General features: G+C 54.9%; 2 protein-coding genes across 2 annotated transcripts; one reads left to right on the top strand and one right to left on the bottom strand.

The window, feature by feature from the left end:
- The first annotated feature begins 3131 nt into the window (after positions 1-3131).
- GAS2L2 (growth arrest specific 2 like 2) lies at positions 3132-10716 on the top strand. Its single transcript, XM_042916327.1, has 6 exons — positions 3132-3699; positions 5126-5367; positions 6247-6354; positions 7434-7530; positions 8314-8566; positions 9096-10716. Exons 1-6 carry the CDS (start codon positions 3315-3317, stop codon positions 10648-10650), a joined length of 2640 nt encoding a protein of 879 aa, XP_042772261.1. The 5' UTR covers positions 3132-3314; the 3' UTR covers positions 10651-10716.
- A 2266-nt stretch (positions 10717-12982) lies between these two features.
- Positions 12983-21476, bottom strand: RASL10B (RAS like family 10 member B). Its single transcript, XM_042917055.1, has 3 exons — positions 19412-21476; positions 14666-14790; positions 12983-14110 (listed from the first exon to the last, which is right to left on the bottom strand). The coding sequence occupies exons 1-3, from the start codon at positions 19625-19627 to the stop codon at positions 13840-13842; spliced, it is 612 nt and encodes a 203-aa protein (XP_042772989.1). The 5' UTR covers positions 19628-21476; the 3' UTR covers positions 12983-13839.
- Between the last annotated feature and the right edge of the window lie 3655 nt (positions 21477-25131).

The raw sequence follows: 25131 nt of genomic DNA, 5'->3' as shown, positions 1-25131 counted from the left end.
TGTCCTAGTCACATGGGGACAATTCTGTCAAGAACTGTGGAGGGTCTGAAGTTTTGCTCTCAAATGCTAACGAGTTAACTTGCCCGAGTGTCATGGGTGTGCCAAAAAACATGAGGCTCCTGGGTCAGAGACAAGGACTTGATTCCTCATGGCACAGCAACATCAGCATATGTGTGTCAGCACCTCTTGCTGACATGGGTGCCACAGGGATGGGTGTCAGTGAATGCCTGCACGTGCACTGGCTTGCATTACAAGAGAAACTCTGAGCTTAGGAACACAAATCTTTTTATTAACTTTTTTTGAGGGAGAAAGGGGCAGAGAGAGACAGAGAATCTTAAGTAGGCTCCACAGGAGCCTGACACGGGGCTCAGTCTCACAACCAAGAGTTCATGACCTGAGCTGAAATCAAGAGTCAGACGCTTAACCAACTGAGCCTCCCAGGGGCCCTGGAACACAAGTCTTTTCTAATGGGCAGCAAGCAAACCTGCTCTCTGCTCCAGAGAGAGACATGGTCACTATCTTCCAAAGGTTGTTCACTATATAAACATCCTTGAAAAGTCCGTGCCTCTACTTGTGAGACAGGCAGAAATGCAAAAGACCCATGGAGAACTGTCTCCCAACAAACCTGTTCTCCTTACATTTCCCAAAAGAGCTTAGAGCCACGAGGATTCCTCATTGCAAAATTCAAAAGCTCACTCTGGCTAATTTATTTATTTATTTTTAATGTTTATTTTTTGAGAGAGAGAGAGAGAGACAGAGACAGAGCATGAGTGGGGGAGGGGCAGAGAGAGAGGGAGACACAGAATCCAAAGAAGGCTCGAGGCCCTGAGCTGTCAGCACAGAGCCCGACAGGGGGCTTGAACCCACGAACTGGGAGATCATAACTCTAGCCAAAGTCAGACACTTAACCGCTCACCTGACTGAGCCACCCAGACACCCCTACTCTGGCTAATTTAAAGAGACAGAGCAGCGGGAGCTCATAGAATGGCCAATTTGGCAATTGGACAGGAACTATAGAAGGCTGGTGAGGGCGAGCACAGCTGAGAGCACACCACAGGAATAATACAGTTCAGAAGCCACTGCGGGGGACACCTCTGGTCACTGGCACCATGAACAACCTTCTTGAGTCACTACCTAAGATTTAATGTCCCTGGCCAGGCACATCCAAACCACTGAGTCTGTGCCGTGGCTTTTTGGGAGCATCCCACGAACAACCATGACAGGGTGTCCCTCATGTCTGGTCATTCACCTCATCCTGCCTCACCCACTTCAACTTGCCCAGAGGTCCTTTGTCATCCTTAGGGTGTTCATTCACTTTCTCAGGGATATTCTGGGTTTCATGGGACCTCCATAAAAAGCAGGATTGTCAAAACAAACAATACCAGCATAAAACCCCATTGGAAATTGATCACAGAGTAGTAATAGAGTCAGCAGGGAAAGCACGAGAACAGACAGGTAATCCCACTCCACCAGGGACATAAGCATCCCTCCTGGACTCAGATGCCAAGCTGGGAAGACCCCTTGAAAGGGGAGAAACTGCACTGATGTGTGAACTCAAAATTGGATCTCTATCCAGAAGAAACTGCTTAAAACCGGAAGAGAAGGAGCTACATTTTATTGGCAAGCATTATTTCCTGCCATTCCCAGAAATCTGGAGAACAAGATGAGTTTGAGTGTCCAAAGTAAAGCTATAATTTTTGTACTTTTTAAGATTTTAATATGTAAATTAATGGCACATATAGCACATTAACTTGTAATGACCAGGTATAACACGGAGATTCCATGTTCATTTTAGTTGAGCAATAAAGGTAAGTTACAAGAAGAAATATCCAATAAGGTGGTATGTAAGGGCTACCCAAGTGGGAATATATATATATATATATATAATATATAATATATATACACATGTATATACATGTATATATATACATACATACATATATTCCCATATATGTATATATAACAAGATTTATAATATATTTTTAAAAATATATATTATACATATTAAATATATAACAATATTTTATATTTAAGAGATTGGAGCCTCTTACCCTTTGAACATCATGTCAGTGAGGCCCTCCCTTGACCACCTCCCATAAAATTCCACCCACTGCTCCATCTCCCTTAGTGCTTGATTTTTCTCCCTGGTATTTATCACCATCGGACTTACTCTTGATTTATTTATCACCTGTCATCCATCCCCACTAACATGTATGTAGCCTCCATGAGGTCAGGCACCTCATTTACTGCTCTGTCTTCAGGCATATAATAGTGCCTGACACATAGGAGGTACTTGATATTTATTGAAGGGATGTGCTGCTGTGGCCAGGGTGAGGTACTGTGGTTGACAGCTCCAACCTGCTCTAGCGGAATCAGTGGTGGGAGGGGAGAATGGAGCAGGTTCTTAGAGATAGTGGAGATCACCGGGCATAGACGGGGCTGCTGGGAGAATCAGCGAGAGCTGGGACCCACCCAGTCCTGTGTGTGCGTGTGTCCTGAAACTTTCCACCTACATAATTCCTTTACTCCTCACAACACCCAACAGAGGTAGACATTCCCATTTTACAGTAGAGGAAACTAAGGCACAGAGAGGTTAGGTAGCATATGAAGGTCCCAGGAGGATAAAGGAAAGGGGCCAGGGCTGAGTCCTGTCTTTAGCCCCTATCACTGTCTCTTTCATCCCCACCTTACAGTGCTCACTAACACCGAGGGCCTCAGCAACCCCTGGCCCTGCTTTTCTCCCACAATTCCCAGAATCCCCCATGCTTCCAACAAGGGAGAGAAGCCCGCCCCAGCCTCTCCTCCCTGCTCCATTGGATCCCAGGGCGGGCTCTGCAGGGCAGTCCTCGGCTGGCTGCCAGGAAGGGTTAACAAGGAGTGTTTGTAGCAGCCGCTGTCTCCAAGGAGAGGAGGGGAAAGCAGACTGGAGAGGCGGACAGCCGGACAGCCGGGCTCCGCCAGCCGCTGGGGGGTGGGAGGCAGCCAGTGGACCTGTCTAGTCCTGGGGGGAGAGAGCAGTGTCCTCACCTCCACCTGTCCCGGGAGGTGGCAAACTCTGAGAGAACTGGGCAGCCCAAGAGTGAGGTCCCGGCAGGGCCACCAAGTAGGGAAAGTTCCGGCAGGGACTGAGGAATGTGGGAGGGCGGGGGACCAGGCTGAAGCCAGCAGCAAGTAGCAGAGCCAGAAGTTCTGGGCTCTTGGAGGGTAGACGGGGAACCCCTGAGTCAGGGTCAGCCACGACCCAGCAGGTAGTAGTGAAGGCACAACAGCGGCAGAGAGGAGGCACCCACCTCCTCCCTGTTGAGGGTCCAACCATGTCCAAGCCTAGGGGACGTGGGAGGAGGCCTGGGACTGTTGGGCCACCAGTGCGTAGCATCCGGCCCTTTAAGTCCAGCGAGCACTACCTGGAAGCCATGAAGGAGGACCTGGCCGAGTGGCTTCGGGATCTCTATGGGCTGGACATCGACGCGGCCAACTTCCTGCAGGTCCTGGAGACAGGCCTGGTGCTGTGCCGGCACGCCAACGCCATCACAGAGGCTGCCCTGGCCTTCCTGGCTGAGGCACCTGCTCGAGCCCAAAGGATGCCCCTGCCTCGGGCTGGGGTTTCCTGCAACGGGGCTGCCCAGCCGGGCACCTTCCAGGCCCGGGACAATGTCTCCAACTTCATCCATTGGTGTCGAAAGGAGATGGGCATCCAAGGTAACCACCCTGCACCCTCTCCCCAGACCTTATCTTGCCAGGCATCCACCTACTCTCTGAGGCTCGGGCTGCAGCTGGAGTCAGGAGCCAGGGTCCTCTTTCCTCATTTGGGCCAGCTCATCCCTTCTCGTGCCTCAGTTTCCCCATCTCATAGTAAATCTTCAAAAAATAAACGTGTTGAATGATTCATCCATTCAACAAATATATAGTTAGTCCCTATCTTTGTGCCCAGCACAAAGGACCAAGAAGACTAAGACTCAGTGTCCAAAGAGCTCATGGTCTAGAGAGATAGATGCATAGATACACAGATTACAGTCCAATGTGATAAAAGCCCAAGATAGAGGTATGTGTGTTGGGGAACCAGGAGAGGAAACAGCTACCTGATGAGGTGGAAAGTGGGGGCCAAGAAAGGCCACTCAGAGAAGACAGATTTGAACTGAGTCTTGGGGAACAAATAGAAGTTTGGAGGAAAGGGAATTCTGGGCAGGGGACCGCAGGGGTATAGGCACAGAGATGCTGTGTTCGGATGACTGGCAGAAGCCAGTGTGGGTAAGGGCACAGGGCTGGGGTGGGGGTGGGGGAGGACAAGGGGAGCAGGCAAGTGGACATTAGGGAGAGGCAGTCGTGCTGAGGCTTGTGAGTTGCAGAGGAGTAACCTGCCAGGATCCCTCATCTCCTAGGCCTTGGATCCGGCAGTGGGATGAAGCTGGATATTGGGCCATCCTCCAGGTCAAAGGCAGAGTGGGGTGAGACAGAGGGAAGAGTCAGGCCAGCTGCTGGCTGGTGGCAAGGCAGGGCGGCTCAGGATTGGAGGGCTGAGAAAAGCTAGTGTCTCACTGAGCACTTCCCATGTAGCCAGATTTCGTCTGCAGACACTTAACAACTGTCTTTACAACAACCCCATGGTATAGTCTACACCCCATCTGACAGAGGAGGAGACTGAGGCTCAGGTTCTAGCCCAAGGATACACAGCTGCTGGGTGGGAGAATTGGGACGCCAACCCTGACAGTCAGGCTCCAGAGCCTGCACTCAGCCCTGCCTGGTTAGATGTGGGCTGAAGGTTGAGTTCCAGATGTCTGCTGGATATTGGAGGTGGGCTGCGTGGGTGGGAAGCAGAAGTGCTCCTTGCTCCTACCCATTTTGTCAAACTGAATAGGAAGAAGGGCAAGGTGGAGTTAACCCACAGCTGGGCTCCGGGCTCCTGGCTTGGCTGTGTCACCTCCTTCCCACCCCAGCCTCTCTTGTGAGACGGGCCACCTAGTCTGCACTCAGTGCCTGTGCAATTCTGCTCAGACCCCTCCTAGGGGGCTGGCCTGACTCCAAGATCCTGCCATCCGAGTCACCCCCTCGGGCCTCCACCCGGGGCCAGGGATGGCCCCAGGGCTCTCCCAGCTGCCTGCCCCCTTCCCTCACCTCCGCTTGCCAGAGGTGGTGATGTTCGAGACCGAGGACCTGGTGCTACGCAAGAACGTGAAGAACGTGGTGCTGTGCTTGCTGGAGCTGGGCCGCCGAGCCTGGCGCTTCGGTGTGGCGGCGCCGACCCTGGTGCGGCTGGAGGAGGAGATCGACGAGGAGCTGCGGCAGGAGCTGGCCCTGCCCCCGCCGGACCCCCCGCCGCCCGAGCGCCCTGCGCGTCGGCCCTGCCACTTCCGCAACCTGGACCAGATGGTGAGGGGCTGGGGCACGCCCTCCAGGCCCCGCCTCCCTCTGCCACGCCCCCTCCCCCAGCCCCGCCTGCGGGATCCGACCCACGCCCTTCTCGAGCTCCAGCCCCCACCCTGTCTGAATTCACAGCGCGGCTTTAAGTCCTGTTCCACTCTGAGCCTCAATCCTCATCGCATATAGTAGCAGCTAAATCGCTTATTACGTTTTTATTACAATCCCGCGCTCTAGACCTCTCTGAGTCTCTGCGAGACGGCTTTTAAGAACCCAGCCCCTGGCACCGTTTCTGACACCTTGGTTCAAATCTTAGTTCCACTGCTCCCCGGCTGTGTGACTTGGGGCAAATTATTTAACCTCTCTGTGCCTCAATTCTGTAGCGTGGAGGTGTAATAGTACCTACCTTATATGACTGCTGAATATTAAATGAGCCAGTGCGTATGAAGTGCTGGGAACAGTGTCCGGCACAGAGGGGCGCTTCATAGGAGCTAGCTCTTACTGGGATGAACCCATTTCTGCTATCCGGGAATCGAGCTCAGGGAGGCTCCTTAACTTGCCCAAGGCCTATGGTGCGGTGGAGACAGGACTCCAGCCGAAGCCTGTCAAATTCCAATGTCCATCTTCTTCACCATTACATTCCACTGCCTCTGTCAGCTGACCCACAGACCACTGGACTATAGGTGACTGGACTATAGGTCTTGTTTTCACTGGGTCATTAAAAGTCTTCTGCACTTGCTTCTCAGCCCCCAGCCCTGACCTCAGCAGAAGCCAAGGTGCTGGCTCTGGGGACAGACCAGCTCCCTCTCCCGGGGCTTGACCCAGGGTGGGGAGTAGGGAGCTTGGGCACCTGTGCAGAGGGAGGGCTGAGCCCATCGTCACTACCCACAGGTACAGAGCCTCGTCAGCCACTGCACGTGCCCAGTTCAGTTCTCCATGGTCAAGGTGTCTGAGGGGAAGTACCGCGTGGGGGACTCCAACACTCTCATCTTCATCCGGGTAAGTCTGGGACAGGGGTGGGGGTGTCCCCCAGGATCCGCAGAATAGAGTTTCCTTTCATGGGAACATACCCAGGACTGAGGGCAAGGACAGGAACTCATCATTCACTCCAACTTATCGGGCCTTAGGGCTTTCTTTCTCTCCCTTGCAGAATTCCAGAAGATTGTTGGCAGAGTTGGCAATCCTATCCCCTCCTCCCATTACGACAGCCAGAACCCTGTCCCCGTCTGCTCCACCTTAGCTGAGTGCAGAGGGGTGTCCAGGCAGAAGTGCAGTGTGAAGGGTACTGCTGAATTTCCTTTGCCTCCACTCCATCCACATGCCTTGTCAGAGCAGGGGGCCTGAGAACCCCAAGTTTGTGTTCAGTGCATGGGCCCCATAGTCCACCCTTCACATGCCTGGCTTGGTACATTCTGCGGAGTGAGCAGTAGTACAGGTCTGAAACGTACCTCCCATACCCACACCCTCATACCTGGCAATGCTTTACCAGAAACAGATCGTACCCAGAGGCTTGGCCAGCAGCTCATAGGTATGCACGCCCTTTCCTTGATCACGGGCCATGCCTGGGGGCAGAGCCAGCTCCCTGGGGCCCTCACCCAGACCCTGGGCCAATAGCTCTGTGAAGTAGGTAAGAACAAGGGATTGTGTTCCTCAGTTGAAAACTGAGTTGAAAAATGGAAGCCTGGAGAGACTGTGACTTGCCCCAGAATGGGGTAAGACCGGGATTCCCAGGGATTCCTCGACACACACACACTATAGAGCAAAGCCAGGGCCACGTTTCTGACATAGGCATGTGCAGGTGAAGGGGGAGAGGAGAGTGTTCTGGGGCCAGACTGCCCAGTGCTTGGGAGATCCCTTGTCCAGCTGTGGGGCAACTCTTTGTCAGCCTGGTCACCACCCTTAACAACACGTTATCCAATGCTAGTTGTGGAGAGGCAGGCTGCAAAATACACACCTGTGCGGAGTTCCTGCGTGTGCATATGTACATGCATGGGAGTGTATGCTGGAAAACTGTGGGCCGCTCCAGGAAGAGGGAAAACCCTCCATCCCGTCCTCAACCTCATCCTTGTCCTCTACAGATCCTCCGGAACCATGTGATGGTGCGTGTGGGGGGCGGCTGGGACACACTCGGCCATTACCTGGACAAACATGACCCCTGCCGGTGCACCTCCCTCTGTGAGTCCTCTGAGAGTCTCTGTGGCTCTGGGTCGGGAGGCCGGGAGCAGCGGTGGGAGGTAGGTCTGATCTCCAGGGCCAGGAAGTATGCAGGGGATGGAGAAAGGAAGATCCTATAGAAGGTACTGGTGGAAGAAGGAGAAGGAGGAGAAAGAGAAAAGAAAGAAAGAAAGAGAAAAGAGGAAGGAGAGGAAGAAAGAAGAAAGAGAGAAGGAAAGGAGAAGGAGGAGAAGGAGAAGGAGAAGGAGGAGAAGGAGAAGAAGAAGGAGGAGGAGAAGAAGAAGAAAGAAGAAAAAGATAAAGATACTGGTGGGATGCCTTCAGACATGGGAAGGAAGCTGGGCAGCCAAATTGCAATACCGATTATATCCACAAGATGACGCCAAACACACAGAATCAGCATTTGGTAAAGGTGCCTCTAGGCAGAGCGTGGGTCAGCCTCCAAAGCACCGAGTATGGCTCGGAGGGGTCTTCAGTCCTTCCATAATTTCTATTAGCACCTCAAGCTACCCCATATAAACATGTAATCTAAGTAAGATTTGAACTTGCAATACAAATGCAGCTTTAAACAAGTCCCCCAGCTGGGCCTTCTGACCGGATTTCATCCCCTGAACCCCTAAAAGGAAGCTCTCGCACCGGCACTGGTACTGTAGGTCCCACTGTCTCTAATGTGGGTTGTGGGCGGGGGGGAGGTAGGACAGTTGGGGAAGGAGAACAGTGGGCTCCATCAGCAGGAATTTAACCCCTTCTTCCTCTCCTCTCTCTGGGGGCCTGTGTTGGTAGCACACAAGACGGGCAGTTTCCAGAAGCCCCCTGTCCCACCGGTGCAGCATGAAGTGAAGGTGCAGGATGGGCCCTCGCTGCCTCAACCTACGATGACTATCAGCCGTTCCCAGAGCCCGCTGCCCCCCGTGGACTGGAAGACATACACCTCTTCAGGCCGAAAGTTGAGGGCCCTCACCTCCTCCTCCCCTAGAGCCCACAGTAAAAGAGGAGCAGAGGCGGGAGTCCCCAGAGAGACAGCATCATTCCTGAGGTACAAGGGAGAAGGACAGAGTAGGTTCTCTTTTCCCTACGGAGTCCATATTCTCAGGGGGCCACCCCACCCCAAGATAAGGGAAGCAGTGTCCTGGCAATGTCCTTATCCCAGGTGTTCAGAACCAAAAAGGCATCCAGTCGGCACCATTGGAATCATGTAGCTTTTTCATATGCTCTCCCATTTCACAGATGAAGCTGAGGCCCATAAAGGGAACAGATTTCTCAAGGTCCTTCTGCCATTTCACAGTAGAATAGATAGACACTCCCTCCCCCAAGACTGGTGACCTTTAGTTGTGGGACCTGAAATAATTCGGGGTCCAAACCAGGCTTCTTTCTATCTGCCACACAGGGAATGAGGGAGAATAAGTCATAAGGAAGACTAGGGCAGGCACAGAGGGAGAGAGCATCGGTGTCATTCAACATGAAGTCTGGTCCCCTTGGTGTTCTGGCTGGGGAAATGTCCTCCCTTCCCAGAGCCAGGGGAATGGACTAGATGATCCTGTCAACCTTGTGATTCTCCCTTTCAGGTGCCAGGAGAGGTCACCTACCCCATCTCGGAGGCAGCTGCCAGCTCAGGACAGCCCACCTGGCCCCCAATCCTCATCCCCCCATCGGAGCCAAGACCCACAGGGCACCTCCTCAGGGAAAAAGGAGGAGAGATACTCCCCTGAACACCCCAGAGGAAGGACTCCCACATCTTGGGTTCATGACGGGATAGACAGCCAGGGAACTCATGCCAGAGCCCCCACCTCCCAGAGATTCCGAGCCCCTGAAGCCACAGCCAAAAGGACACCAGTGAGAGGACCATCTCCACTGCCTCGTTCCTCCAGCCCAGCCAAGCCCATGAACCTCAAGCCACCACCCAGGGGTGAGGCTGAGGGTGCTTCTGCCCAGCTCAGGGAGCCAGCAGCTGTCCGCTCTCCAACCCCTGTTAAAGGGCCCACCAAGATCCCTGTCCGATTGTCCCCTGCCCGCCCCCCAACTCCAGGAAGTAGCTTTCCAGGTCCTGCAAGTGTAGGTACCATGACAGAATTGGGGAGCGGATCCATCCCAGTAAGGGCTGTCACTGGCGACCCGGCTGGGTGGAGACATGAGGACTCCTTTGTGGATGCGAAGCAAGGGGACCAGAAGCTGGACATCCAGGTGACAGCAAAGGCTGGGGAGCCTCGGGGCTTGGGCCCACACGAGTGGGAGGGGCGATATCCTCCCCTGCTCCTGGGTGGGACCAAGGATCAGGCCATGTGCCACACGCTCGAGGAAGAGCTTTTGACCAACATGAAGCTGCTAGAGGTGGGAGTTGCCTGCCCCCAGGGCACAGGGTCTGGGGTCATCCCTCGAAGTGGAGTCTATGTCCCCAGCCCATGTGGGCGATGGCCTGAGCCTGGGGGTCCTTATGACAAAGTCATCCAAGAACTGGCTCAGGGTCCCCCAGCCCTCCTTAAAGTGGACCTGGGAGCCTGGAAGGCAGCCCCTACAGGTTGCCCTAAACTAGCTGCTGCCACAGGCCCAGGAAGCCCTAAAGGGAAACTGGGAGCCCTTAAGAGTGAGCCAAAGGTAAAGGCAAGCCTGAGTGCCAAGGTCACCAGAGTGAAGAAGGTCCCAGCTCAAGGAGGGCAGGACTGCTCAGCTCCTACTGTGTCTGCCAGCCTGGAAGCCCCCTCACCTTCACCCTCAGACCCCAATTCTGACAAAACCAAGGTATGTCTGGGCAAGGCCAAGAGAACACTCCGAAAGCCCCAGAGAGTTCCATCCATCTACAAGCTGAAGCTGAGGCCCAGGATCCGGCCCCGGAGAGACCACAGGCCCGAGAAGCAGCCTTCACGCATCCCGAAGCCACTGGCCTACCTCCACCTGGGTTCAGCCAGGGCACTCCCCAGAGGCAGGCTGGTGAGAGCAGTGCTGGGCAGCAAGGGAGTGGAGTCCCACCCAGTGGATGGCGCCTCAGCAGGGGAGGAGGAAGAAGAAAAGAAGTGGAAAGAACCAGCTGCTCCACTGAAGAGCAGCCTCCAGGCTTTGGAGGGTGGGGGTCTCCAGCAGATTGATCAAGACCCACTCCAACCTGAGGAGGAGTCCTGGGTCTGAGGAAGGGCCTTCTCAGACCTGAAGCTGTGGTTCTGGGGAAGAAGGGAAGTAAAAGGATGCCATGTAGCTGCTGGACCCCAGTTTTGAACAGAAAGTTAGGTCCCTCACCTCTATCCAAGGCCTTTGTCGCGGGGGTGGGGGGGGTGAGGATATGGGTGGGGTCAGAAGACAAATATAGACTCAGTCTGCTTGTTGACCAAAGGGACCACTCCAACTCCAGGGGCACTGGGGCCACCCAATGTCTTCTTGCCTTCCCCCAGAACAGCTCCCCAAACTCCAAACTCCTGGCCTCTGGCCATGCCTACCATTTCCACAACTCTTATAAGTTATTAAACATTTGTGGGTCTGTTCCTGAGCCCCCAGCTTCTTGACTCCCCCACTCTAGCATTGTGGTGGTGCAGGAAGGTAAAGCTTGAAGTGTTACCCACTGGAGTGGAAGGGGATGAGGCGCAGGGAACTGGGGGTGAGAGATGCTTCCTCTCTTGAGGTTCAGTCAACCTAGCCAGACAGCCAATCTCTCCAGGAAGCTGCTTGTGTGTCAGCACCATGGACAGGGACAGAGCACTTCAGGACTTCAAAACTTTGCTCTGGGGTTTGGGAACTGAGATCACTCAGTCAAGAGGGATGGTTGAGATTGTTCTTATCCCATTCACAGCCACAAAAGGGCTGCTGAAGCTTGGTCACAAGTGGGAACAAAGACACAGCAGCAGGAGCTGGGATTGAGTCCAGTTATGAAAGTTTTCCCAAGAGTGGGGCGGAGGGTGAGACCTTTCGCTTTCCCTCAGGATGGTTTTGATCAGTTGGAGGGCTAGGGGGCTAGGGAGAGATGAGTCCCAAACTCTTCCTCTTAATTCTCCTGGTTGCTCCAGGCTCTGGGATTCAGAGCCACCTCATCACCCTGGTGGTCCTTCCACAGCAGATCTCAGCAGGCAGGCCCTGTAGGGAACCCTTTCCCTCTCAGGGCAGGAACTGAGCCAACACATTGTACAGAAACGAGGGAAAACACTCCCTGATTTTTAATCTGACTTCCAATCACAGCGCAATGGGCATCACACACACACAAACTTCCAGACCCTGTGGTGGGAAACCCTGGGTGGGTGGGGACAGAGACTCAGAATGGGAGTGCAGGGAATCAAAATCAAATACCTGGGGTGCAGTGGAGGGGGTGAGGGGGGTTGGCCAGGCAATACATTCCAATGGCTCCCACAAGGGGTAGCCAGAGGCCTGGGTTCCCCACACCCACCTCAGGTGCCTCAGCTAGGGGTGACAGTGATGGGGCAGGTGAGATGCTGCCATCCCTCACCCCAGCCCCCTGGTGAACCAGGGGGCAGGGATGCAGGGGATAAAAGGGGGCAGGCCCTCTTCCTTACCCTCCCAGCCACTCCCAAGGTGTGGGGAAGGGGAGCCACCTCCTCTGTTTCAGAGGGAGGCTCAGAGAGAGCGGGTCACTTGCCCAAAGTCATGGAGCAGAGCAGGGACTAGAACCCAGGAATATGGGACTGCCCCAGGTCAGGGCAGTCACTGCAGGGCTGCGGATACACCCCATGGTTGGAGGGAGAATCAGCTGGGGAAGTAGAAGGGAGAATCAGATTCCCTCTCACACTAGATCTGGATAAATTCCCCACCCATGACCCCTCCCCCAGACTCCGTTCCATCACCACTCTGGGCTACCTGATTTTTCTGGTCTAGACGCTGCAGCTTGGCTACATCGAGGCTGGGTTGTTCTATCTGCCCGTCTTCTAACAAGTGACCTTCCTATCTTCTCACCACACCAGGGCTCAGGGCTCAGCCTCAAGGAGCACTCAGCTGGGGGCAGGGGACACACGCCATTGGTCCCACCCTCCGAGTACCCCAGTAATCCCTCAGGCCGCTCCTAGTATCTTCAATGGATTTTGTTATTTCTAAATCGGTACAAAACTGACAGTGATCAGCTCCGGTGACGAGAGGTAGAAACCGGCCAGGTGGCCGGAGAAAATGGGGTGGAGTGAGTCAGGTCATAGGGCCAACTGGTGTTGGGACAAGGGGGCATCAGATCCTGAGGGCCTCCATCTAGGGGTGGGTATGTGGGCATATCTCCCCCAAGGACAGGGGTCTCCATAATTCTTATCCTGGCTCTGCCCCTCCCCAGATTTATCAGAGAAATCTGAGATTCAAGGTAGGTAGGGTCTGGGGCAGTCAGATTGGAGTGGGATGGGGAGATAAGAGTCTTCACTAGCACAACCTAATCCCTCCGCCTCCCAGGGCACCACCTTGCCCACCACCAGCCCCCCAAACCCAACATCCTCCAATCTTGCAGACCACCCAACGCAAGGGGGAAGAGAGGGCTGGAATCTGGCATCATGGAAATAAATTTATCCTTTGGGGGATTCCCTCTCCACACTGTCAAGGAAAACAAAAAGTTTTAACCCAGGAGGTGATCTGGCTTTGGGGTCAGGAAGGGGATGAGGGGCACCCGGCAGGGATGGACCATCGAGTTAAGGCTGGAAGGTAGGTTGTTGTGTCTCTGGGGGCTGCTGGGCGGGGAGATCTCCCTGGAAGGGGGAGAACTCAGCCTTCTCCCCCTGACTGACCCTTGACCTCAACCCTCGGACCCTGACTATGGTCCTTGGGCCACCCGCATCTCTCTGCCCTGTGCCCGTGGTGCTGACGGTCCAAAGGCTGGCCTCACAGAGAAGCTGCCAGGATCTGCGACAAGGGGGTGAACGAAGTGAGAGCCCTGTGAACGGAGCCGGGGGCGGGAAGGTGGACCGGAGGGTGGATAAGACAGCTAAGGGCCAACAGACGCTTGGGCAGACAGACACAGGAGTAGACGACGCAGGGCAATGACAGACACACTCTCTGGAGAAGACCGGTGGGGGCCCCGGCCAAGGCAGCACCTCCCCACCCCCACCCCCCGCGCTCACCGCCAATCCCAAAAGGCTGAGGCGCCCCTTGGGGGCCTGGCCGGGCACTGCGCTAACTCCAGCACTAAGGGCAGCGGGCCCAGGAAGACGGCTGGCCCAGGAGAGGGCTTGGACTGGGCAGTTACCGGAGGCTCTCTCGTCCTCCGCCCCTCACCGGGAGGCGCGCGGCTGCGGGACCGTCGCAGGCCCGGACCGTCAGAGTCCTACCCCGCCCCTCCGCGCCCGAGCCCGGCAGTCCCCGGGGAGGTCCCCGCCCGTCGGGATGCGGCTGCGGGCGGGCGCGTTGTCACATGATGGCGCAGCGGTTGCGGCGCAGCGCGCCCTGGAAGCGCAGGGCGGCGTGCACGTGTTTGCAGCGGGCGCAGCCGACGCTCTTGAGCAGCTCGCTGAAGAGCAGCAGGATGTGCCAGTTGTACTTGGCCGAGCACTCCACGTAGCCGCACTTCCAGGTCTTGCGCACCAGGTGTGACACGTTCCAGCGCGGGATCACGCGCCCGCGCTGCAGGTCCCGCTTGTTGCCCACGATGATAATGGGCGTCTCCGAGGTGCCGATCACCCTGCGGGGGTGAGGGGGGAATCTCAGAACTCCACAGTCCGGTCTCACAACCACTGGACTTCGAGAAGGGCAGGCTGTGCCTGGTCAATACTGCTACTACCATACTTGTGTTCCGCCTGCAGCGCTAAGCCCTCGGGATACCTTATATTGTCCAATCAGAACTGATCTGAAAGGTAGGTACTATTGTTATCCCCATTTTCCAGATGAGGAACCTGAGTCTAACCTGTTAAGTGGCTTAAAGTCATGCAGAAGAGTGACCCTGACACTTTTTTTTCCTCCCCAGAGCCCCTGCTCTTAAGCACTGCACTAGACTAGCCACCCCATGGTAAGAATCCCAAAGTGAGTTATTAGAAATGGGGACATAACATAGTGTGTGTGTGTGTGTGTGTGTGTGTGTGTGTGTGTGTGTGTGAGAGAGAGAGAGAGAGAGAGAGAGAGAGAGAGAGAGAGGGAGAATGTGCGGGAACCAGAGGATATTTCATCTAGCAACTCTGCGCGCACCCCACTGTTGCACCCTTAAACAGGAAGTAGCCAGCATTGGTATCCCAGCCCTCACCTCGTCTCTAGGATCTGCTGGCGGATGGTCTTGACGTACTCAAAGCTGTCAAAGCAGCAGATGTCGTAGACCAGGATGTAGGCATGGACGCTCCGGAGTCCCCTGCAACAGGCATCTGCCCACTCCTGCAACACCCCCAGCCAGTGCCAAGGTCAGAGCCACTCGGAGACCTCCCCTTGCCCCCAGCCACCTCTAGCCAAACACCCGACAGCACTCTCACCTGCCACTGCACCCCAAACCTTCCACACCCACCCATCACAGGAAGCCTGGCCCAGGAAAATGTACAAGCTCAGTATTGGGGTTCCCCCACCTCCAAGCCAGGATAGGGAAGGTCACACTATCTGACCTCCAGAGCTAATGCCCTCACTGTCCTGTGCACATCTGGAGCTGAGATCAGCCTTGTCCCATTTTTATCGCCCAACCTGTCCATCCATCCATCCGTCCATTCGGACCTTTGTTCCAGTACATTTACTAAGTGCCCCTAAGAGCCCAGCCCTCTGAGCTAGTTGATGGATCCTGTGAAATCCTGCATCTTCCAGGGCTCAGCTTAAATGCTTCCTCTTCCTCCAGGAAGCCTTCCTGCAAGCAGAAGACTATGCCTTTCATCTCCTGTGTTCTTCTTCTTCCTCTTTTTTTTAATGTTTATTTATTTATTTTTATTTAATGTTTGTTTGTTTGTTTGTTTGTTTGTTTATTTATTTATAATGGGCAGGGGAGGGACAGTGAGGGAGAATCCCAAGCAGGCTCCATGGCACCAGTGCAGAGCCCAATGGGGGGCTCGAACTCACAAACCGTGAGATTTTGACATGAGCCGAAGTTAAGAGTCAGACGCTTAACTGACCGAGCACCCAGAACATCTGTGTTCTGAGAATCCTTTAGTTATACCTTGGTTAGAGCTGTTTCCATCCCCAGTTCCCTGCTTCTGTTGTGAGCTCTTGAGAGGGCCCTAGCCAGGTCTTCCACATTATTACACGCCTCCTTCTCCTCCCTGCTGAGTGCCTCCCAGCTGTGTTGGCTCTCAGCAGGCTCTTTACTTGCACTGCCTAGACTGGTGAGCTCTCTGCAGTCTTGAACCCTACCTGTTCCATGCTGGAATCAATGCAACTGCCGCCTATAACACTGCCCTTGGATTGCTACCCGATGTCCTTTCTGTGTGCTCCACGCTGCCCTCAGGATCGAGGAGAAAAAGACTGAGACTGGACGCACAGTGGGGGCTGATGTGGAGCAGGGCCCAAAGGCGGCTCCGGGGAGTCAGAGCATCCTGAATGCTTGTCGCAAATTCTCAAGGAGGGGCCGCAGCTCAAGAGGAGTAGGCTCCTGGAAAGGCTCAGTGTACTAAAGGGAAGGTTCCTTAGGAGACTAATGAGCTGACTGACCTTCCAGCAGATGGCAAATGCAAGAGCAGTTGAAGGCAGCTGGTGTGTGAACAAGAAGGGGGTCCCTGAAGCTGGGGGAGGGGAGGCCTCCGAGGACAAAGAGACCCAGGGTCTTCTGCCTTGAGGGCCCTGGCAAAAGACTCGGAGGGGGTGCAGACATGTCCCTGTGGTGCCAGCTTATGAGCTGTGCTGGGGCAGGGGCCAGGCTTGCAGGACCACAGCTGGTTCTCCACCTCAGAGCAGGAAGAAAAGAGGCAGGGGTAGAGAGTTAAGTCCAGCTCCAGAAAAGCACTTCCCAACTCAAAGGCTTAGAAGCTGCTGCAGTGGATTTCCCCAGGGAGATGATGTGGCATCTTTTCTTTGTGCTGAGTTTTAACTCTGGTGCAGGGGGAAGATGCTGAGGACAAATCTAAAACCACAGGGAAACAGGAGCTGGCTTCTCAGGCCAGGGAAGACTGCACTCAGCTGGACACGGTGCCCTCTGGGAGCCTGGGACCCCCATGTGCACACAGCTCCTCCCTCATCTCATGCAAGGGTTGGATATCAGCGGGAAATAGGAGGGACGGGGAGACGGGCAGAGAGGCTCCCACCTTCTTCCAGCCCTTCGCTGGGGAGAGGGAACAGCTGCCGGCCTTTGAGAGTGATAGCCCACCTCTCCCCCAACACGCTGCCTCTTCCAGAGGGCCTCCAGCCTGCCCTCCTGCCCACTGCTCTGGGGAGGGGGGGCGCCTAAAAGGGAGAAGAGGAAGTCTCCTGATTGTCTGGGTTGTGCCTTCACTCCTGATTGAAGGGAGGGAGCAAGAAAACTGACCTTTCCTTCCAGCTAGCTCTGTGCGGGGTTCCAGACTGTAAGAAATCATCTTGAGGCTGTGTCAACAAAGAAAGAGCACTGAAAACTGAGTCCAGTTCTAAGGACACCTGGCTGCTGACCATGCATTTGTTGCTCTAACCTCAGCTTCCTCCTCTGATAGGAGGAGAGGGACTACAGAAGGAACGACTGAGGCTCAGAAAATGCCACTCTCTTCTGGGCTGGATCTCATCTGTCATTGGGGAAGAATGTATTTCTCTTTTCTTTTCAGACAGTGGCCACTGGGGTTTTATATTGGCCTCTGGGCATGCAGGGTCCTTTCTCTATATTTCTCTGCTCAGGGTCCCTTTCTTGTGTGAAGCCTGGATAGCCTGGAGAGTCTAAAACTCAGGATCAATCAGGAAGAAAGAGGCCAACAATCCAACAGAAAGATGGACAAAGGCATTACTAGTTGTCAAAAAAGAAACACAAAAGCCCTTACACATATGAAAAGATGCTCAACTTTGGTCACAACCAGAGATGCAAATAAAAACTATTCTGAGAATATCTCATCTCATCCATTAGACTGTCAAAACTCCAGAAGGTGGACAATACATCCTGATGGCAAGGCTTTAGGGAAACTAGCATTCGCGTACAGTCCTCGCAACACAAAATGGGCAACTTTCTAGAAGGGGAGGGAAATCTGGCAATACCTTCCAAATATAGCTGCATTCATCCTTTGACCTGGCAATGCCATTTTGGGGGCTCGTTTCCACAGAAACACCTCCCTGTGTGCAGAGAGACTACGAACAAGGCTATTTGTGTGGCATTGCTTAAGACAGCAAGACTAGAAACAACCCACTTGTCCAACAAGAGGGGACTCCATTGTACATCTCTCTGATAGGGCACAGTGTGGCCATGCTACTGACATTCAGGTACTAACACTCGGGGAAGATCTCCAGGTTAAAACGTAAAGCAAAAAGACAAGGTGTAGAGCAATTTTTTTTTTTTTCTGTAAGAAAGGAATAAGAATACATTTTCTTATTTATCTATAGAAACACTGGAAGTGGGAGTAAAAAACCAATTGACAATGGCCATAGAGAGTGGGGCAAGAATCAGGGTGAAGAAGGCAGGGGCGAGATTGAGATTTCTCTGTATGTACCTTTTTACAGTTTGAACTTTTTAAAAAAAAAGTTTGGACTTTTTTTTTTTTTTTTTTTTTTTTTAAGAGAGAGAGGGCATGAGCAGATAAGAGAGCCAGAGGGAAAGAGAGAGAGAATCTTAAGCAGGCTCCAGGCTGAGCATGGAGTCCGATGCAGGGCTTGATCCCATCACCTTGGGATCATGACCTGAGCCGAAATCAAGAGTTGGATACGCAACTGACTGACCCGGTCAGGCACTCCACAAAGTTTGGACTTTTAAACTATGTCCTACCCATTCCAAAGTCGATATTAAATTAAAATTAAATCTACAACAAAATGTGAAAAAATAAGCCGCTCAATGTGCAAAACTGGCACAAGATCTGAGTATCCACTTGGGCCGCTGTTCAAGTCCACCGTGGAGGAGAACCAGAAGGCCCTGACCCCAGACGCGCTGCCCTGATCTCACTTTTTCCAAGAGGCCCATGTGTGGATCAGGTTTTTGTCTTTGGTGTTAATCCCCCACACCTGGGGTGGGACAGACAGGTACCCTTGGGCTTGGGCCAAGGTCCTCCTGCCCGGAGTTGCTGAGACAGTGCTGAGACCTAGACCCTGCCCCAGAGATTGCTGTATTTGTGGTCACAACTGGCCAAGCTGTGGCCCCTACCTCTCCTTCCAGAGAAACTTCTGAATGCTCTGTCAGGGGCTTCCTTCAGTGAGCAGATATGTCTTAGAGCTAAGCCTCCACTCGCACCCTATCCCCTCTCAAGCCAGAGGTAGAGAGATGGAAGGGGGGCCTGGTCCCTGCAGGCTGGGGAAAGGGGCACTATAAGCCAGGACACTGGGGGCATCTGAATCCACCCCCTGCAGGAAGGGTGCCCAGTGAGCCAGTCCTGAGTCCAGGGGGCGGGGCATCACTTAAGGAACGCCTGTAGGCAAAGGACCGGTTGGGGCCTCCAGTCTCAGAGAACATACCTTTCCCAGGCCCTGGCTTTTTCTTCCGCTGTCCTAGATGACAAGGGTCTGAGGCCACGATGGGCACAACCCAGAGTATTAATAGCATCTAGTGTTCCTGCCTTTCTCTCCACTGCCCTTTACCTGCCCAATCTCACTGAGCTGATGCCGACCACAGCATTTACTGTACTATGTAATAATTGCCGGTTTGCCTTCTCACCCGACGGTGAGTTAGTTCCTGGAGAGCAAACTGCACATCTGTTTTGCCCGCCAGTCTGCCCTGGTGCCCACCACACGTTATACACTCATTAAAGATGCACTGAATAAAGCCGCACACACGTGATGGCTCGAGACAGGATAGCCTGTGGTGCTGCATGGAGCCCTCAGAGCCTGAAGGATGGGGACAGGGCCAGAGCCTGGAAAAGGCAGGAGTCCAGCTCCTCCCCCACCCCCCCACTCCCTGGCTGGCCACACCAGCCGGCCCTCCTACCTGCAGTGTGTTGACAGGGAAGGTGCTGATGGGTGGGAAGTCGAGGATCTGGAGGTCGTGCACGTGGCCGTTCATGACGACAGCAGGCAGGTAGAGGCGGCGGGCGGTGGTGGGCACGCAGACCTCGCTGAACTCGTTGTACAGGAACTGGCGCACGATGGCACTTTTGCCCACGCCTCGCGCCCCCAGCACGGCCACCCGGTAGGTGGAGACCATGCCTCCCGCCCCGCTCCGCCACCGCGTCCTCGCCGCTGCCTGGGGCTCCCCCGGGCTGCATATTCCAGGGGCTGGGGGCTCAGCCACCGTCAGGACCCACCATTGCTGCCCCTGTTTTGCCCCGGGCCCTCTGCGGCCTCCACCTGGACTGTGGGGACAAGAGGTGGGCTTGGTGGGCCCGCTTTTCCCTGGACCTGGCCTGTACTTCCCCAGCCCAGGAACTTGGCTGAAGCTGTTACTGCCTCTCAGAAAGCCTTTCCTTTCCCAGAACACCTAGCTCCATCTACCCAGAGCCTCTCCACCCTCCCTTCTCCATTTTTTTTCCTGCCACCCGCCCACCGGTGGGAATCACTCTTTCTTGTGTTATGATCAGACATGTGGCCACTTCCGACCCCCCCAGCCAGGCCAGGCTGCAGAGCAGAGTGGGACGCACCCTAGACTTGCTCCAATCCCCACTTTCCCATAGAGCCCAGGATGAGCCAAGGCCGAGCATGTCTCATCAGAGACATTCACAGCATTTTGTGGATAGAGTCCTTTGTTGGGCAGGACATTTTACATCCTGTTGGGAACCCTGGCCCAGATGACTGCTCTGGCTCTGGAGCACACTACTTGTTGAACACTTAGTGTTAGCACAGCCACATGGTTATCCATAGTCAAAACAGTAGCCCTCAGGGATGGGTAACCATCCCCCTTTCCAGAAGACTCAAGAGGGAGCGAGAAGCATGCCCAAGGGCACACAGCTGACAGCAACAGCCTCCCCTCCACAAAGCTGCAATACCTCCGACCTCCTCCAAGTTTAGTGCTTCTAGCTGGTCAATGCCTACAGGCCAAGGGCTATGTCTCATTCTCTGGCATCCTCCCAAACTCAGAGGGCCTGGCACATAGCAGGTGCCCAGGAAAGGACTGCTACAGGGTTGGACCTTGCTATGCTCAGTTTCGGTGACTTCGGAGCTTAGGGGTAAACCCCGGCTATGATGTTTCCTAGCTGTGGTCAGAGGGCAAATCACCTGCCCAGTCTGCACACATATAAAGTGGGGTTAACAGGCCCTACTTCTGGGATAATCCAAGCAAACCTCCTAACCAGATGCCTTCTCCTTCTGTTGGGGATGGTGACCAGGGAGGCTGGTCCACGCCTGAGACCTCCTGTCCAGGGACTGTTCACGGGAGGGTGACACCAGTGCCTACTATGTGGGCCCAGGGCAGACGGATTTGCTGGATTCCGACAAGGCCATGCTTTTCAGGTTATGTGCATGTCCTCTCTGTGGATATATGTTCTTTCCATATATGCGCAGTTCACAGCTGAATGTCCCTCAGTCTGGCCTGGCTCAGAAAATCCAATCTATTGGGTATGTGTACAGACAGTAAACAGAAGGCAGGATTTGGGGTGAGACCCACCAAGGTTTGGTTCCCAGCTCTGCCACCTAAAATGTGTCCATGGGCAAGAAACTTCATAGGGTGTTGTGAGGTCATGAAAGTAAAACCCAGTGCCAGGAACAGCAGGTGTTCAACTAACAGCGGCCACGGTTATGTACGGGGGTCCTTCATTCACCTGAGGTTTACTAAGATCTCAGTGGGACCTCCTAGCAACCCCAGGATGGGTCACTATCCACTGTTGCGCTGTTGTTCACATACATGTTGTATGGTGTGTGTGTGTGTATGAGAAAGAGAGGGAGGGAGAGAGACTCTTCTCCCTGTTTTATTGAAGGTAAAACCAAAACTAAAAACCAGAGACTCAGGGAAGTGAAAAGCATACAGCCAGCTGAGCTATCAACCAAACGAGGACCCTGATCTCCTTTCTGTCCCATGTCGTGTCCTTTCCCCAACAGGTGTTTATCTACTTCTATGGGCTTCCCACTGGGGTACGTACCAGTCCCTCCTCCCCCCAAATCCCTCCAGGCCCTGGGCCCCTCAGGCATCCCTGGACACTGTGAGCTTGGCAGAGAGCCTCAGCTGGGTTAATTACATAACCAGCACAAGCAGGTGAGGAGGGGGGCATACTGGGGGAAGCAGAGAGGACAAAGAATGCAAGAAGAATCCCTGACCTCTCTCTGGGTGTGGCAACTTAGAGGTATCTAGGATGTGTCCTACCTGCAGATTCTCCCGGACGCCACTCTCCCTGCACAGAAATCAACCCTTTCTGGAGAATTGCTGGGAAATAAACGGGGCATAGTGCTGGAGCCTGGGAGGGGATGCAAGAGAGGCCCCTAGGCTGGGGCCACCCTCCTGGAACTCACCAGGCCCAAGTGTGGCCCTGTCCCTGACTCAGAGGTGACTAGTGTCCCCTCCCTCTTCTCAGGCGGGGGTCCTGGGTCTAAGTGCCTATTAACCCAACATCCCTAGTTGGGTGGGGACTGAAGAGGGCTGTCCGGAGCATCAGGGCCCAGCTCCCTAAGGGCTCCCTCCCCAAGGCCTGCGCTCCGCAGTGAGTCTGCAGACAGCGCCCCGGCAAGAGACCGGGGACACACACAGGGGCCAAAGCCTGGTTCTTGTCCCCTCCCCTAGGCCTGGACACAGGAGTCCTGCCCTAGACTGGCGGCCCTGGCTTTGCGGTCCCATGGGCAGAGTCACACGTCTGCCCGCTGTCTGTCCCCACACGTTCATGTGGGAGTGGGCGGGTGGGGGCGGCAGAGGATGCTGGGCTCCCCATGACCTGATTGGTGGGAGTCTGGGGGGGATGCCGGAGCCCTGCCTGCTCTCCGCCTCCAGCACCTTGCAGGCAGGCAACCCCCCCCCCACCCCCCCAGCTCCCGCTCTCACGTGGCCGCCCAGCGCCGCTTCCCCGCCAGCCCGCCGTCCCCCTCCACCCTCCTCGTCCCGGCCCCCGGGCCCGGCCGCCCCGCTCCCACCCGCCCCCGGCCCTGCACCGCCCGCCTCCCCTCCTCCCGCCGCTTACCCGGGGCCGTCCTAGCTGCCCCCGGCCCTGGCCGGCCGGCCGGCGGGGCCGCGCTCCCCCCGGGCTCCGGCGCTGCCCCCCGGCTCCCCGGCCCGGGGGGAGAGGGGTGGGGGCGCCCCCGGCTGCCCAGTCAGCGCGGGCTCAGCGGCGGGCGCGGAGGGCAGGTGCGGGCGCCGAGGGGGCAGGAAACCTCCAGCCCAGCTCTCCCTCCGGAGCGCGCCGCCCGCTCGCGCCGGCTGGAGGGAGGCGGAGGGGAGCGCGAGGCCGCGGGGAGGGGGGTGGGGTGGGGGGGGTTCGGGCTGGCGTTCCGCTGGGTCCCTGAGCCTGACAGATTCGCTCGCGCGGCCCAGGACGAATTCTTGAACCCTGCGCCTCTAGACTTGCACCCCCTCCCGACTCCCCCTGGCAGGTTTTTATTTCTCCCCTGGAGGGGTGGGAGGAAGGCGCCAGAGAGGCCCTAGAGCCTTTTGCTTCCTTCACTCCAATTCCCGCCCCGCCCCCGACCCCGCGTCCACCCCAGCTGCTCCCTCTAGGTCCCCCTCTGACCCTTCCCACGCCACAGTCCGCTGCAGGGCGGGCGCACCTGTGTGCCCTGCACCTTGTGCCGTCCCGCTGGAGGACGGAGTGCAGGGTGGTCACTCTCGCCCTTCACCGCAGCAGTGCAAGAAGGGCACACCAGGCTGACCGCAGAGCACAGCGTATCTCCTGCCAGTGAATGACCTCCACTTCCCTCAACCCACTGCTCCCCTGTCTTCTCCACACCGGGAGATGCCAGCATTTGCAGGGGCTGCATGCAGGCAGAATCACCTATATATTTTTTCTAAACCCACCGGCCACAGTGTCATTCATCATAGCTAGCATTTGTGGAGTGCGTCCTGTGTGCCAGACAACGGGCTCTAAGTTTTACCTGCGTCCTCAAACTTAATCCTCACAATTCTGTGAGGTTGATTCTTTAAAAAAAAAATTTTTTTTTCTTAACGTTTATTTATTTTTGAGAGACAGAGAACGAGCAGGGGAGGAACAGAGAGAGAGGGAGACACAGAATCTGAAGCAGGCTCCAGGCTCTGAGCTGTTGGTACAGAGCCTGACACGGGGCTCAAACCCACAAACTGTGAGATCATGACCTGAGCCGAAGTCAGTTGCTTAACTGACTGAGCCACCCAGGTGCTCCATGTGAGGTCAATTCTACAGATGGGATAGTTGGGGACTGAGAGGGGTGGAGTGACTTGTCTTACTGAAGGGCAAAATTTGGAATAGAAGATGGGGATCTCTAGTTGGGTGGCCCTCCCAGCCCAAGGGGGAGAAGCTGGCCCAGCAGCACTAATTATGTGCTGTGTGAAAAGCCAGGGTTCTGGAGGGAGGGCGCAGGGAGGGGCCCAAATAGTTAGGGGAGTCAGTGGAGGTGTCAGAGGAGGCAAGTTTCAAGGAAGGAGCCTTGAAAGAAATGGATTTGGGGCGTCAGGGTGAGAGGAGGTTGTGGGAGAGGAGGGCTACAGATGAGAGAAGATGGGAGCAAGTACAGAGCTTTGAGAAGGGAGCCCAGGGGGCTGGCAGCTTGGTGAGAGGAGGCAGAGAGGGGGCTTGAGGTGAGGTCTCAAAGGCGGTGGTGATTGCTGGGTAAGGAATTTGGACCTAGCCCTGTGCTGGATGGTAAGGTAATGAAGGGTCTTGAAGCAGGGCAGTGACCACCTGGCCGGAGTCACATTGTACTTGCCTGCAGGGCAGAAGAGGAAGGGGAAGCCCAGAGAGCTCACCCGTGTTTTTATCCCTGGGACCCAGCATGCCCCCCTGTGACTTTCTAGACTTCCTATTACTCCTGGGTTCCAGATTCCTCATGGAGCCAGTTTCCTCCTCCCTCTGGGCTCTGCATTTTGGGCATGTTCCCAATTGCTCCTCCTCTCTCTTCTATCCAGACAGAAAGTGTAGTGGTTATGAGCCTGGGCCTCAGAATCGGACAGATCTGGATTTAAATCCTGGCCCTCCACTGACTATGTGACCATGATGGTAACTGAAGACAAGTAACTTGAACTATTGCGTTATTTGTAATAAGTTTATTTATTTTTGAGGGAGAGAGGGAGAATCCCAAGCAGGTTCCTCACTGTCAGCACAGAGCCTGATGCAGGGCTCGAACTCATGAACCGTGAGATCATGACCTGAGTTGAAACCAAGGGACGCTTAACCGACTAAGCCACCCAGGCGCCCCAGCTATTGCTTTATTTGTAAAGCAGCGGAGATGCGATCAGTCATCCTTTCAGCATAAAGGACTTACAAGAGTGTAGCGTTCTTAACAGCAGTGCCTGACCTGTAGGAAGTCTCAACATGTAGCCTTTTCATTCTTGTTAATGTTTATTTATTTTTGAGAGAGAGGGAGACAGAGGATCCGAAGCGGCTCCGCACTGACAGCAGAGAGCCCAATGTGGGGCTCGAACTCATGAACCGAACCGTGAGATCATGACCTGAGCCAAAGTCAGACACTTAACTGACTGAGCCATCCAGGTGCCCCCTTTTCTTGCCTTTTTAAAAGACATACAGCCATTCATATGGGAATGGCTGAACATCACCTTGGAAAAGCATTTCCTTTTATTCTAGGTGGGCTTCTAGGGGTTTGGGG

The sequence above is a fragment of the Panthera leo genome, chromosome E1 (genome assembly GCF_018350215.1).
Source record: "Panthera leo isolate Ple1 chromosome E1, P.leo_Ple1_pat1.1, whole genome shotgun sequence".
In the NCBI taxonomy this organism is placed as follows: domain Eukaryota; kingdom Metazoa; phylum Chordata; class Mammalia; order Carnivora; family Felidae; genus Panthera; species Panthera leo.
Note: the sequence above shows the minus strand (reverse complement) of the source record. Positions and strands in the feature narration are given on the sequence as shown.

Coding starts and splice junctions, on each gene's coding strand:
- GAS2L2 (XM_042916327.1), top strand. CDS start 3,315: ATGTCCAAGCCTAGGGGACGTGGGAGGAGGCCTGGGACTGTTGGGCCA. Junction 6,355..7,433: donor ACACTCTCATCTTCATCCGG/GTAAGTCTGGGA, acceptor TGTCCTCTACAG/ATCCTCCGGAACCATGTGAT. Junction 7,531..8,313: donor CTGCCGGTGCACCTCCCTCT/GTGAGTCCTCTG, acceptor CTGTGTTGGTAG/CACACAAGACGGGCAGTTTC.
- RASL10B (XM_042917055.1), bottom strand. CDS start 19,627: ATGGTCTCCACCTACCGGGTGGCCGTGCTGGGGGCGCGAGGCGTGGGC. Junction 14,791..19,411: donor TCCCTGTCAACACACTGCAG/GTAGGAGGGCCG, acceptor GGGGTGTTGCAG/GAGTGGGCAGATGCCTGTTG. Junction 14,111..14,665: donor CAGCAGATCCTAGAGACGAG/GTGAGGGCTGGG, acceptor TCACCCCCGCAG/GGTGATCGGCACCTCGGAGA.